Genomic DNA, 12,608 nt, shown 5'->3' with positions numbered 1-12,608 from the left:
CAAAATGAATAAGATCTGTTTATGGATTTATCACAAGCTTAGGCTTCTATACAAAAATGCTGCAAACAAGGAAACTACTGAATTGTGTAAGACAGGCAGGTTAGGAATTGAGCTGATAAATGTTAGATTAGAAAGGACCTTCAAAATCATCTAGCCAACTGCCTCATGTTACTGATGAGAGGCTGAAATCCAGAGAGATGAAGTGACTCATCAGGATTCTAACAGAACTAGAACTCGGGACCCTCAACTCCTATTCTACAAAACTTACCAAGTGTATGCTTCCTGCCACGATTGTTTGTTGAAAGCCTACCGATGTAATATTTCATTACTTCTTTCTATTGAAAAGTATTAATAATGTTAAGTTGGTTTAGGGAAAGTCTCCTACTAGCTCTCTATGTTGGAAGCACTTTGAATGTAGGACTAAGATTTTCTTTTATTAAGGCACCAATGACACCAATGAATTAATTCAGATCAATTCAACAAATATTTATTCAACATCATTTACGTGTTTAGACTGAGAGTGATGATGGGTGGGTCCAATCACCTAGGGTATCCTGAGGGGACAGGGAGGTTCCCAGCTTAGAGGGTGAGGTGTGCAGTTTACCTGATGACATATGGACCATATTAGTTGATTTTATCAAAACTAACTCCTACACAATTTAACAAGTGGCTTCAAAACCCTCTGCAAAGAAAGTAAAGATGGCAAACAATGCTAATAATGCAACCTCAAGAGGATAATGAGGGAACTGACCCTTTATTACTAGAATAAGTTCTTTGTTGGCTGAATAAAGGATAAAAACATTTAGATTTGACAAAAAAACAAGGCAAAAAAGAAATTAACAAGAAGATATCCTAAAAAATGGATTTATGCTTATTATTAGTGATAAGCTTGCAACAAGTATAAGATTTGCCTCAAAACGATAGCTAATGGTAACATGAAGCCATCAGAACAAGCAATATATTTAAGAATGAATATCCAGAATGTGAAAATAACTTTTTATGATTTTCACAGTTGTGTTCAAAGTTATGATGTTTCAGACTACATTTACTAAGCTTACTGATAAAAAGTTAGAAGGCTCCCTTGAGATTTTTGACATCATAGCATCCTACTCCCCTGCCATGGTGAAACATGCTAAAATAATACACAGAAAACCACGTGACCACAGATTAATTGTGTTCTTTTTTTCAGCAAACACTACTGAAAACTTCACAGAAAGCATTACTAAAATTTTAAAGAAATAAGTATTAGAAAAATTATACAGTTTGAGTGAGAGTAGAAGGTGTTTCTGATATATCTCATCTTATGGTATTTCTGAGAAACTAATAGTGAACATTTACTGAGAACTCAGTATATGTCAGAGAAAAGTCTAGGGCCTTGGCATGAATTAATTTATTTAGTCTTCATAATAATTCTATTAAGTTAAGTCCTATTATCATCTCCATTTCCAAGATGAAGACACCTATGCACAGAGAGGTTGAGTAATGAGCTGAAGGTCAGACAGCTAATTAATGGTGGAGCCAATAAAGAGTCAACATGGATGTTCTGTCTTCAGTGCCAGTGATCCTAGCCACTCTTATATTTGCCTCTCTATTTCAACAATGAAATGCACAAGGAACTGAGATACTTTTTCGGTAGCCAGTAAAGGAAAAATACACCAGAGAAGACATTTTCTTAATAGTTCATGGCTTCTTTCTATATTAACAAATCTATCATGAAAAAAAGTATACATGTACTCAGTGGCAGTGGAGCCACTATATTTCCTGGACCATCAACAAAAAGGATTCTTGGGTGAGATGACAGAGGGCCCTATAATACAGCTCACCACAGTCTCTCAGGGAAAAGACGCTGAAACTGATATTGCACAAAGTGCTGTGGGATGTCACTGGTGTCATCTCTCCTTGTTTTTATTACAAGACTAAACTAGATTCCTTGTAATACTTTGTATTGAATGAAGAGTAACCATGAACATATTTGTCACACCTGCTTCCTGCAGAGTATCTTATGAGAACAATCAAATGCTACATATTTTTTCTTTTTAAAAAGGGACAAGTGTTTCAGATTCTTTGATCTTTTCTGTGATGATAAATAGATGTCACTGGTATACTACTCAAAAAATAACTAAAACAACAGAATTTTATCCCTCCCAGTTAAAGGTGATATTCTAATAATGAGTGAGAAAGTGACTTGCTGGTGGTAGAAAATTTATGATGGAGAGAGCAGTTTGAAAACTGATGATGGTAATGTTTCTATTGCTATGTGATTTGGTTGTTGAGTCAATGTCAATGTATTACTTATTAAAAACTCTCATGTCTACGTTCTTAAAAAATTCCTATAAATAGAATTTTTCAAACTATTTTTTAAAAATTCTAAAGAAAGAATTTTTGTCTCTTCAGTTCCATTTGCTGAAAATATAAAATGCAACACCTTCTGGTTAGTTTGCATTTATTGATTAAAATACAAGAAGGAACATTATGCTGTGCCACAGAAATTGATGCAACATTGTAAGCTGACTATACTTGAATAAAATTTTTTTTAAATACAAGAAGGCAGAAATTTGCTAGGCTAGTTGAAAAACTAGTTGTGATTTTGCAAATATAGCCAATGAAGTATTTCTTGTATTTGATATAGATATAATTGTGAATTATCTTTTTTTTTTTTTGGTCTGTAATGGTTATCAAAGACTAAATATTAAAACATATTGAATTTTAGACCAAATTTTTAAATTCCTATATCAAATTCAATCTTCTCAATAAATGCAAATGAATCAGAAGGTGTTGTGTAAACTAATTTTTAACATGCAGAGGGACTTTTGGGGCTTGGGACATCTGCAACTGGAAATGCCCAGCAGAGAGTGGAGAATATAGGGACAAAACTCGGAGAACAGGTCAAGATAGTGATTTCTGAGTCTTGCCGTGTGTGTGAAACATCTGGAAAAACTTTTCTGATGCTTTAGTGTTGGGGAATGCATTTTAGTCTGGTAACATTAGTCTTTAAATAAAATTGAGTGTAATTTATGCTGAAAGCTGAGGGATATTTAAACATGCTTATTTAAGATGAAAGATTATCTACAGCACAGGAACCTTCCAACAGCATTCACTGTTCTGCAAAACTGCATTATTATGAGGTTTTTTTTTTAAAGTTATACTGAGCTGTGGTATTAGCCAAGCAATAGACACATAAATTAATGAAACAGACTAGAAAGTCCAGAAATAGAGTTACATAAATGTGGTCATTTGATCTTTGACAAAGCAATTCAATAGAGAAAGGATAGTCTTTTCAACAAATGACATTGAATCAATTAGACATCTACGAATAAAATAATGAAACTCAACCTAAACCACACACCTTATACAAAAAGATTAACTCAAAATGATCATAGACTAAATTTAAGGTGTAAAAGTCTAAAACTTTCAGAAGAAAACATAGAAATCTTTGTGTCCTGGGGTTAAGAGTTCTTAAGAAATGGTACCAAAAGCAAGATAAACAAAAGAAAAAAATTGATAAATTGTACCTCATCAAAATTAAAACTTTTCTCTACCAAAGGCACTGTCAAGAGGATGAAAAGACATGCTGCTTGCTGGAAGAAAACATTTGCAAAGCACATGTCTGACAAAGGACTTGTATTGAACATATATTTTTTTCAAAACCTTTCAAATGCAACAATAAGAAGATAAATAACCTACTTTAAAAATGAGCAAAAGACTTAAACAGATATAAGGTTGATAAATAAGTCCATGAAAGGTTATAAGGATGATAAATAAGTCCATGAAAAGATATTCAACATTATTAACTGTTTTAGGCTGAATATGGCCCCCCAATATATCTAAATCTTAATTCCTGGAACTTGTGACTTACTTGGCAAAAGGGAATTCACAAATGTGATCTTGAGGTGAGGTGATTAGCCTGAATTATCCAGGTGGATCCTAAATGTAATCACAAGCATCCTTATGAGAGGGAGGCCAGAATTTCTAAGGAGGAAGAAGCCTATGGAAGCAGTGAGACTTTTGAAGATGATACACTGCTGGCCTCGAAGATGGAGAAAGGGGCCATGAGTCAAGGAATGCAGGAGTACATTATATAGGATGCAATGTATTATAGAATTACATATAAATTATCCAGGTGATGGAATTATAGGAATCCATTGAAAGAGACCCACTTCCTAATTAGTTCCTGGAACATGGACAGATGCAGAGAATCCAGCCTTTCGGTGAGATGCCTAAAACAATGTTTCTTGAAGTGGGTTCCTTGACAGAGCTGAACTACAAGATGCTAAACAATAAGAGTTCCTGGTAAATTCATTTCGGAGTAAGCATGATGCTTAAAAGCTAGTATCTGTGATCAGAAAGATATGGCTTGAAATCCCCACCTGGTTAATTATTGGGCATGTGACTTGTGGCAAGTTAATAGCTCTAAACTTCAGTTTCTTCTTCTGTAAAATGAAGATGCCAGAGCACCTACCTCCTAATGTTACCCAGTTGAATGAAATAATGCATTTAATGTGCTATTCCAGAAAACACTCAAGATGTTGACTGTTACTATTCTGAAGATATTCACCACCTACCTTCTTGGAGAATCAAAATGCATAATAGCATGTCAAAGATTTTGAGCCCTTCTGATGAAAAGAACAAGTTTAATTTTGTAGAACTCGCCAGCATCAATTACTGTCCTGAGGACCTGGTAATAGATCCTCTTTAGCTTGCTAAGGAGAACGTGGTTGAGGGTCAGGAAGGGGCTATTTTCTGCTCTGGATGACACATGTCTACCACCACTCAGGGACTAGGGTGGCAACTCTCATTCACATTTTTCAGGAAGCAACACTGAGCCCCAGAGCTTTCCCTACAGATTAAGATTTTGTAACCAAGCAGGACCCCACGGGACCTCCCAGGGTTGAGGGTAGGGGGGTAGGGGGAAAAGACCCCTCCCCCATATCCTCTGCTTTAGCTCCTCTCTGAAGGAGGTAGATAGCAGTATCTGATGCACATTTCCTGAGTTGTTTCACAGTTCCTAAAACTCCCACCAAATGGAAGAAGTTAACTACTTGGTGACCATGAGCACGAAGCCCCCAGACCTACTGGCACCTAAGAATTGATCATGTTAACCCCTGTGACACTGCCCTGTTACCTCACCATCAACCAGAGAATTGTGCATGAGCTGATCACAGACCCAGGGACATCCTTCCCTCAACTTCCTTTAAAAAATGCTTTGCTGAAACCCATCTGGGAGTTCGGGCTTTTGAGCACTAGCTGTCCCAGAGTCCTTGTGTGGAGCCCTATGATAAATGCTGCACTTTCCTTCACCACAACCCAGTGTTAGTAGATTGGCTTTACTGCAAGTGGGTGAGTGGACCAAAGTTTGGTTCAGTAACAATTTAAGTTCCTATCTCCTGGCTCATCTTTCTGGATGTATTATTTCTGAATCACCTGGCTTCTCTCTCACCTACCCTGAATTTTACACTAGTGAGTCAACTGAGAAGAAAGCTGGAATTGCCCAGAAGGTAAATGTGTTGGCTTTTTAAGTCCTGTCATTGAAAAAAGGAGATGAGGATAGTCTTTTAGAGCAAAATAAAACTTTCTGCATGTAATAAAATCCAGATACCATTCAAGTCATCCCCCTTGGGAGGCAGGAATAGGTGGCCCCTATCAGGGGCCTGCGGTAGGAGCAGGTGCGGAGGTGTCAGGCTTTCCTGTACTGGGCCCATCAGTTTGAGTCTATATTCCTTTCTCATGGTATCCTGAATTCAGAGGGTCCAGAGCTCCGTTTTCTCTCTCTTTGCCCTGTGAGCCTTCTTCAGTCTGTCTCCAGATTCAGAGCAGGGAACCCGGGGTGGTGAGGGCAGGTGGTAGTGAAGGCCTGAGAGAAGACTAAGATGTCTTGTTAATCTGGTTGCCAGTATCGTTTATGTGGTAACTAGATCCCAAGAGCTTTTGCCCCCAAGGCCTGAAGAAGACAATTTTTCTTCTCACTTACCTGTGTGGGGGTCACTCTCCCAGACTCAGAGCAGATGAGGAGATGCTGGTTGTGAAATATTCTGTTTCTGCCACCCCACCTGCCGCTTCAGTCAAAGCCTGCTTTTCATAATTGCCCTCTGTGCCACAGAGGCCTGGGTTCTTTGCAGTCACTAATAGGAACCTTCAATGTGCTCCAAACATTCTGGGCTCCTTTCTAATTCCTCAAGATCCCCTGCGAATCCCCAGGTTGAGAAGTCAGAGGTTCCAGTTGATTTGCTTGACTTGCTTGCTGTCTTTGGGTCCGTACTCCTTAGAAGTGGTTTGATTTTCTGGGCACGTCCCTCTCACCGAACTGCACCCAAAACAAATGCTGTAGGTTTTGACATAGGAAAGTCTAGCTGTTCAAACATGCACACCCTGCTGACATTCAAATCCACTGATTGTACCACACACTGGTGTGTGTAGTCTTTGACAGGTCTGAAAAAACACTAACGTACTTACCATTTCTAGCGGTAGTACAGACTAATGACTTTCACCAGGCTTAATTCTCAGTCTTTCATTTTCTTTTATATCATATTATTGTTCATTTTCACATATACTTAGCCCAGCCCTGGTTTACACAAAGTGATGCTGACATTGTAGGAACAATGTTTTGATGGAAGTGGAGTTAAAATCAGTTATAGAAGTAAAATGAAGATTGTAAGGTCTTGACACATAACAACCCAGACCAAGGGAGAAAAGAGTAGTGAACTGGGAGGAGAGTATCTGGGTTCGAATTCCAACTCTACCACCAACTCTCGGTGGGACTTTGGGAAGCATCACTGAATTTCCTCATCTGAACTAGAGCTATTATTTCCAAATCCACCAAGATATAAGAATCACCTGGATTGTCTAGTCAAAAAACAGATTCATAGTCCTCAGCCCAGCCTTACTGAATTGGAATCTCCAGGGAAGGGATCTGTAAAAGATGCACAAACACACAGCACCCTGTGTGATTCTTTTGAACCAACGATTTTGGGAAAAACTGAACTAGGTAATGACTAGGGTATTCCAGTTTTAAGAGGCTATGATGAAACTCTGGATGCTACAACATGAGTGAGTGAGAAAATCTGAAGATAAAATGTATTAGTGATTCATACTTAATATTTCTATAAATATTTGGTTTTTTTGAAAATCTATTGAAGTTAATGCTATGGTTTGTGTTTTATGGATCTAAGTATTTTTCAAATTTCTCTTCTCTTTGATTCATTGACTATAATATCTGGCCTATCTAGCCCATGGTATTATATTAAGGATAAATGAGATCAGGATGTGAAAGTTTGCTGTTATTATTATTGTTGTTGTTGTTGTTTAGTAAAATAACTGCCATAGGATAGATTCTGATTTTAGAATTTGATAGATCTGCTAGTGTCTGTGGCTTTGTTCTTATTGGTAAAGAGCCCAGGTGAATAAGCAAAATACAGTGATTTCTTCCTTCATTTATTAATTAATAAAATATTTGGGGTACTCATCATGTACAAAGCAATATGTTGTGTACTGTCTGAAATGTTTAGAGTGCCTTTCCTTTTCCCTTTTTTAACCTGGAAACTTCCCATTTAGTAATGATTTGGAATGAATCAAATATTTTATTGGTTTCATCAATGTATCAGTGCATTAGAAAATTAAATATGTGTTGAGCACATATATTCAATTTCTATAGAATGTATGATACCCATTTCAAAGAAAGGTCTCCTGGCAATAAATCCACAGGCCAGCAGCAATCTGTAGCCCACAAGTTAGTAGCTACCTGTTTAGGGTGTCTGTTCCTCTGCCTTCCTTTTCTCCCTGGTACACTGCTATAGGAGAAATGAGTTATAGCAACACTCTAGTCCATGGGTTCAAATCTGAACGTTGGCACAACCCCACACAGTGAGACCTTGGTTGTGGGAATAAGCAATGGTAAATTTTATTTGTGTTGTGCCTCACAAAGTACTTCCATACCTCTAATTTCATTTTCTTTCCCCAATAGTGCTCTGATACGGGCTGGGGAGGTCCTGTGAGATGTCCAAGAAACTAGTGGAGCCAAGACCGGAAACCAAGCCTCCTGGCTCTCTGTTTAATGCCTCTTCCATTTCTTCTATGACACCCCTGATTCTACAGTTAGAATGGCAATGGAGAATGGGCTGTCCTACATGCCTGTGCAGGGGGTCTTGGGTTGTGGAAAAGACACCGGAAGAGAGATTTGAGCTAATTCTCTTCTACATTTATGCTGGTGCCTATTTCATACTCTCACAGTCTTACATTTCCCCCTTCCTCTTCCATCTCTATTCCAGTAGATCCTCTGAAGTGGAGCTAATGTTTTCTGACTCTAGAACATAATCCCTGAGTAAGAGGATATTAGTCCATCGTCTTTTTAAATCCTTAGAAGAGTAAACACATTCAGTGTGTCACATTAAAATATTAAAGTTTAATGTTAAAACAGAATGGAGTAAGCCCAACAGGGCAGTGAGAATATGTAGGACTTCTCCGACCCCCCACTCATCCCAGTGGTTAACTGGAACAGTTATCGAAAGGCACAGTGGCAGAGGCCTCCTCACCCTCAGTCAGTAAAGACCAAGGAAACTAACCTGGCTGCAGGGATGAAACTGTCCACTGATATCGATCATCTTAGAACATCAAAGGCAAGCTGTGTGTGGAGCTGGCCTGTGCTGAGGTTTCCAAAGAGAGATATCAGGTTCCCAAGCAGGTGTTGAGTACTTGGGAGTCAGAGTGGGTAGGTGGCCATCACCTGGAACAGGACAGGACCCCAGGTATAGGGTTAGGATACAGGGCAAGGCCCTGCAGGAATCAAGAAATTCAGTGAGGTCCGCCACTCAGATTTGGCAAATAAAAATACAGGGCACTTGACTACTTGAATTTTGAATTTCAGGTAAACAGTGAACAATATTTTAGTGTAAGGATGTCCCATGCAATACATATGCAATTCAGATTTAATCAGGAGTCCTATATTTTACGTGGCAATGCAAACAGGGACAAAATATTTCAGCGCTTTTGTGGACAGCATTTCGATTTTTCCTGCTTCTACTTAAGACCTCTAGTTTTCACCATCTTCTGTCACTATGCTGGAGGCTCTGTTCATAAGGTAAGACTAGGGGAGGTGGAAATCCATTTCCAAAATGATAATATCTGTAATTTTACTTCTGATTTACATAGTTAAATTTTACATTCATACAGTCTCTCTCTGCAATAGGATACAGTAGGTGGTTTCTTTTTTTTTTTTTTAAATTGAATTATAGTCGGTTTACAATGTTGTGTTAATTTCTGGTGTACAGCACAGTGATTCATTTATATATACGTATATACATCCCTTTCATATTCTTTTTCATTATACACCATTACAAGGTATTGAATATAGTTCTCTATGCTATACAGTAGAACCTTGCTGTTTATCTATTCTATATATAGTAGTTAGTATCTGCAAATCTCGATCTCCCAATTTATTCCTCCCTGTCCCGTTTTCCCTCGGTAACCATAAGTTTGTTTTCTTTTTGAACATGAAATAACACTTTATAGATAAGCTAGAAAGTGTCTTTCTCTTCAAATAGTTATTTTTTCATAATCTGGCATTGTTCATCTCCTACAATCAATTTGTGGAGAAAATGATTTACAAAATTAATTGTGAACCTCTACAGGAACTCTTTATTCTCTACACAATGTTATTTATTTAAAATGTAAAAGCAAGACTTAAAAATTAATTCTGCTTGTGCTGTTTGTCATAGGGAAGTGTTTTGTCTAAATCAGATAAAACATCACTGAAAATACACAGTTTGGTTTCTTTCTTCCCATGCAGGTCCTGCGCCCTTTTTAATTTTCTCTCATGGAAGCAGTGTCTTTCGGATTGACTTGGAAGGAACAAATCATAAGCAATTAGTGGCAGATGCTGGCATATCAGTGATCATGGATTTTCATTACAATGAAGAAAGAATCTATTGGGTCGATCTAGAAAGACAACTTTTGCAAAGAGTTTTGCTGAATGGGACAAGGCAAGAGGTAAAGTACCATTTCCCATGGTATTTGAGGGAGTTTTGAACAGGCTGTCAAATATGATATAGCAAATTCATGACATACAGTAAATGAAAATTACAATTCCAATGTGTGTCTGGCACATAGAAGTATTTATTTAATTTGCACCTGTGGTGTCATGTTACTGAACCAGCTCTTGAATATGGCATTGATATTCAGAAGCCTCCAAAAGGAGAAAGTCAGGATGTCAATGTAATTTTGAAAATATGCAAGTTTATTAATAAATAAGTGAGATCACCACGTTATGGTTAAAACAGATTACTTACATGATTATTTTCTACTCCTGTGGTTCTCAGCTGGGGGCAGTTTTGTCCCTCAGGGGGCACTTGGCAATGTCCAGGAACATTTTTGGTTGTCACAACTAGATTGGGGAGAACAGAGGATGTGCTACTAGCGTCTAGTGGGCAGAGGCCAGGGATGCTGTTAAACATCCTACAAATTGTAAGACAGTCCCTCACAACAAGGAATTATCTGGCCCAAAAGGTCAATCATGCAGAGATTGAGAAACCCTGTTTTATCTGTTTCAAATCTCTCATGGGTTTTCGTACCTGATATTTAGGAAGAAAAAAAAAACTTTTCTTTTTCTTCTCAAGGTATTTGCACTCTGGAAAGGACTAGTAAAGCAGATGATAGATACAAAATACTTTGCTTCAAAGCACATTCAAAAGATCTCTAATCTCTCTTTCTAATCAGTAGAACCCTTAAATGAGTCCCAGCAAAAATGTTCTCTCTATTCCAGGGAGATGGATTACAGAGAGCAGGTGACGAGAGAAACCTTAAGCATTTATTCTCAACACAGAGTGCCCACTGTTTGTTTTTTGTCTTGTTTTGTTTTTTTTAAACAAAGCCTTCTCCCTCCAGTTATTCTTAAAGCCTTCAATTAGGCGCTAATACTTGGCTAATTTCACTTTTAACAAAGATGGCTACTCATTCCTCTCCAGCCGTCTGTAGAACAGTTTTGAAATCTTGAGTTGAAGAATCTGGAGGGTTTCCTGTCAGGGAATAGGAAAAAAAACATTAAATAGCTGTGAATTTATGGCAAGTCATTAGGGAAGAATTGGCCTGAAGTCTAAAATCCACTGGTGTTAGTCCCTCCTTTGGGTTACAACATCGCTATGAAGGACAACCCTTAAAAGGCAGTTTACCTGGGTGAACTGATACATTAGCGAAGGGTTAAATGGACTGGTTAGATCACGTCCTGTGCGGTGCAGGATAGCACAGAGTCCTGAGACTGTTCGAGCTCTGCCCAGCTCCACATTCGATGATGTCAGGCTGGTCGCTGAAAACCCGTGATTGTGGGAGTACTTCCATCACGGAAATCTGCCACGATGCAGATCGGGGCTTCCCCTCATCTCACCCCCCCCCCCCCCCCCGCCCACCGAGAGGACCGGTGTATCTGTACACTTCGGAGTTAGGAGATAACTAAGGTTTGGTTCAATTGTAAACACTGCTCAGGAGGCATAAAAAACAGTCCTGCTATTGGAACCACAGGGTCATAGCCTGAGGACACTGAGGACTTGTAGAAAGTGGGGGTGGGGCTGGAGGGGGCGGAGCCAGAGAAAAGTGGGGTCCCTAGAGAGAAATCAATCTGCTTCAGGCCCCAATGCACAAACTCGAAGGGAGTCTTGCCAGAATTTGGCAAAGCTTGGAACTGGGTTCAGATAAGAATCTTGAAAATTCCTTTAGTAAATGGAATTGAAAAAACTGCCTTTAAGTTACCATTAACATTCCACTGTTACTATTATTGAAACTACTAATATATTATGGCTGATTGCTTAATTTCAATAAGTATAGAATAAATTTTCATTTCAAAGCTGTGATATAAATACATGCCCAGAAGTATTCACATGGGAGGGTGAGCACTGCTGCGTCCAAACAATAGCACTGTATCTGTGAGGAGTTTATCATTTAAATAATTTTGGGAATGCACAAAAATGACAAGTACTTAAAAGAATAGAACTTGAGACATAACAATAAAAACAATTTTGTTGTGAATAGGAAAATATTAATAATAATTTTAAAATTTGATTTTACAGAAAGTATGCCATATAGAGAAAAATGTTTCAGGACTGGCAATAAATTGGATCAATGAAGAACTTATTTGGTCAAATCAACAGGAAGGAATCATTACAGTAACAGATATGAAAGGAAACAATTCCCGTGTTCTCTTAAGCGCCTTAAAATATCCTGCAAATGTAGCAGTTGATCCAGTAGAAAGGTAAATTCTGCTGGTTTTGGACATCGACATATATTTCAAAACCTGATGAAAATTCATGGAATCGTAACATTTTGAACTCAAGAGGACCTCCTCATTGAGACCAAGGCCCTTATTTGTGGTACACAACACCGTTTTCAATAGGGTGGTTGCCTGGATTTGAACTCAGGCATGTTCCCCCTAACAATAGCACTCTTAACTACCATGGTTTCCTGCTATAAAAGCGTAATTCTCCTTCTAACTTGAAATCACATGAAATTGCCGTAACAGGGCAATAAATGTTTGTTGAATTGAATTTTCATTCAAAATAGTCAAACTCGTCCTGTACAGACATCCAGGGACTTGTTGAAACACGGAGGGTCAGCCATTTAATTGACCTCAC

General features: G+C 38.3%; 1 protein-coding gene across 3 annotated transcripts in view; it reads left to right on the top strand.

Moving 5' to 3' along the window:
- The window catches only part of EGF (epidermal growth factor), an 84,514-nt gene that overhangs the window by 10,321 nt on the left and 61,585 nt on the right, over positions 1–12,608 (top strand). For all 3 annotated transcript variants that reach the window (XR_010379334.1, XM_010981086.3, XM_010981085.3), the window contains exons 2-3: positions 9,779–9,978; positions 12,048–12,229. Coding sequence is in view for 2 of the 3 variants with exons in the window: in XM_010981086.3 (XP_010979388.1) it covers positions 9,779–9,978; positions 12,048–12,229 (382 nt within the window). In the remaining variant the exon portion in view is untranslated. The remainder of the gene's footprint in view (positions 1–9,778; positions 9,979–12,047; positions 12,230–12,608) is intronic.

This window comes from Camelus dromedarius, chromosome 1 (assembly GCF_036321535.1).
Source record: "Camelus dromedarius isolate mCamDro1 chromosome 1, mCamDro1.pat, whole genome shotgun sequence".
Lineage (NCBI taxonomy): Eukaryota > Metazoa > Chordata > Mammalia > Artiodactyla > Camelidae > Camelus > Camelus dromedarius.
Note: the sequence above shows the minus strand (reverse complement) of the source record. Positions and strands in the feature narration are given on the sequence as shown.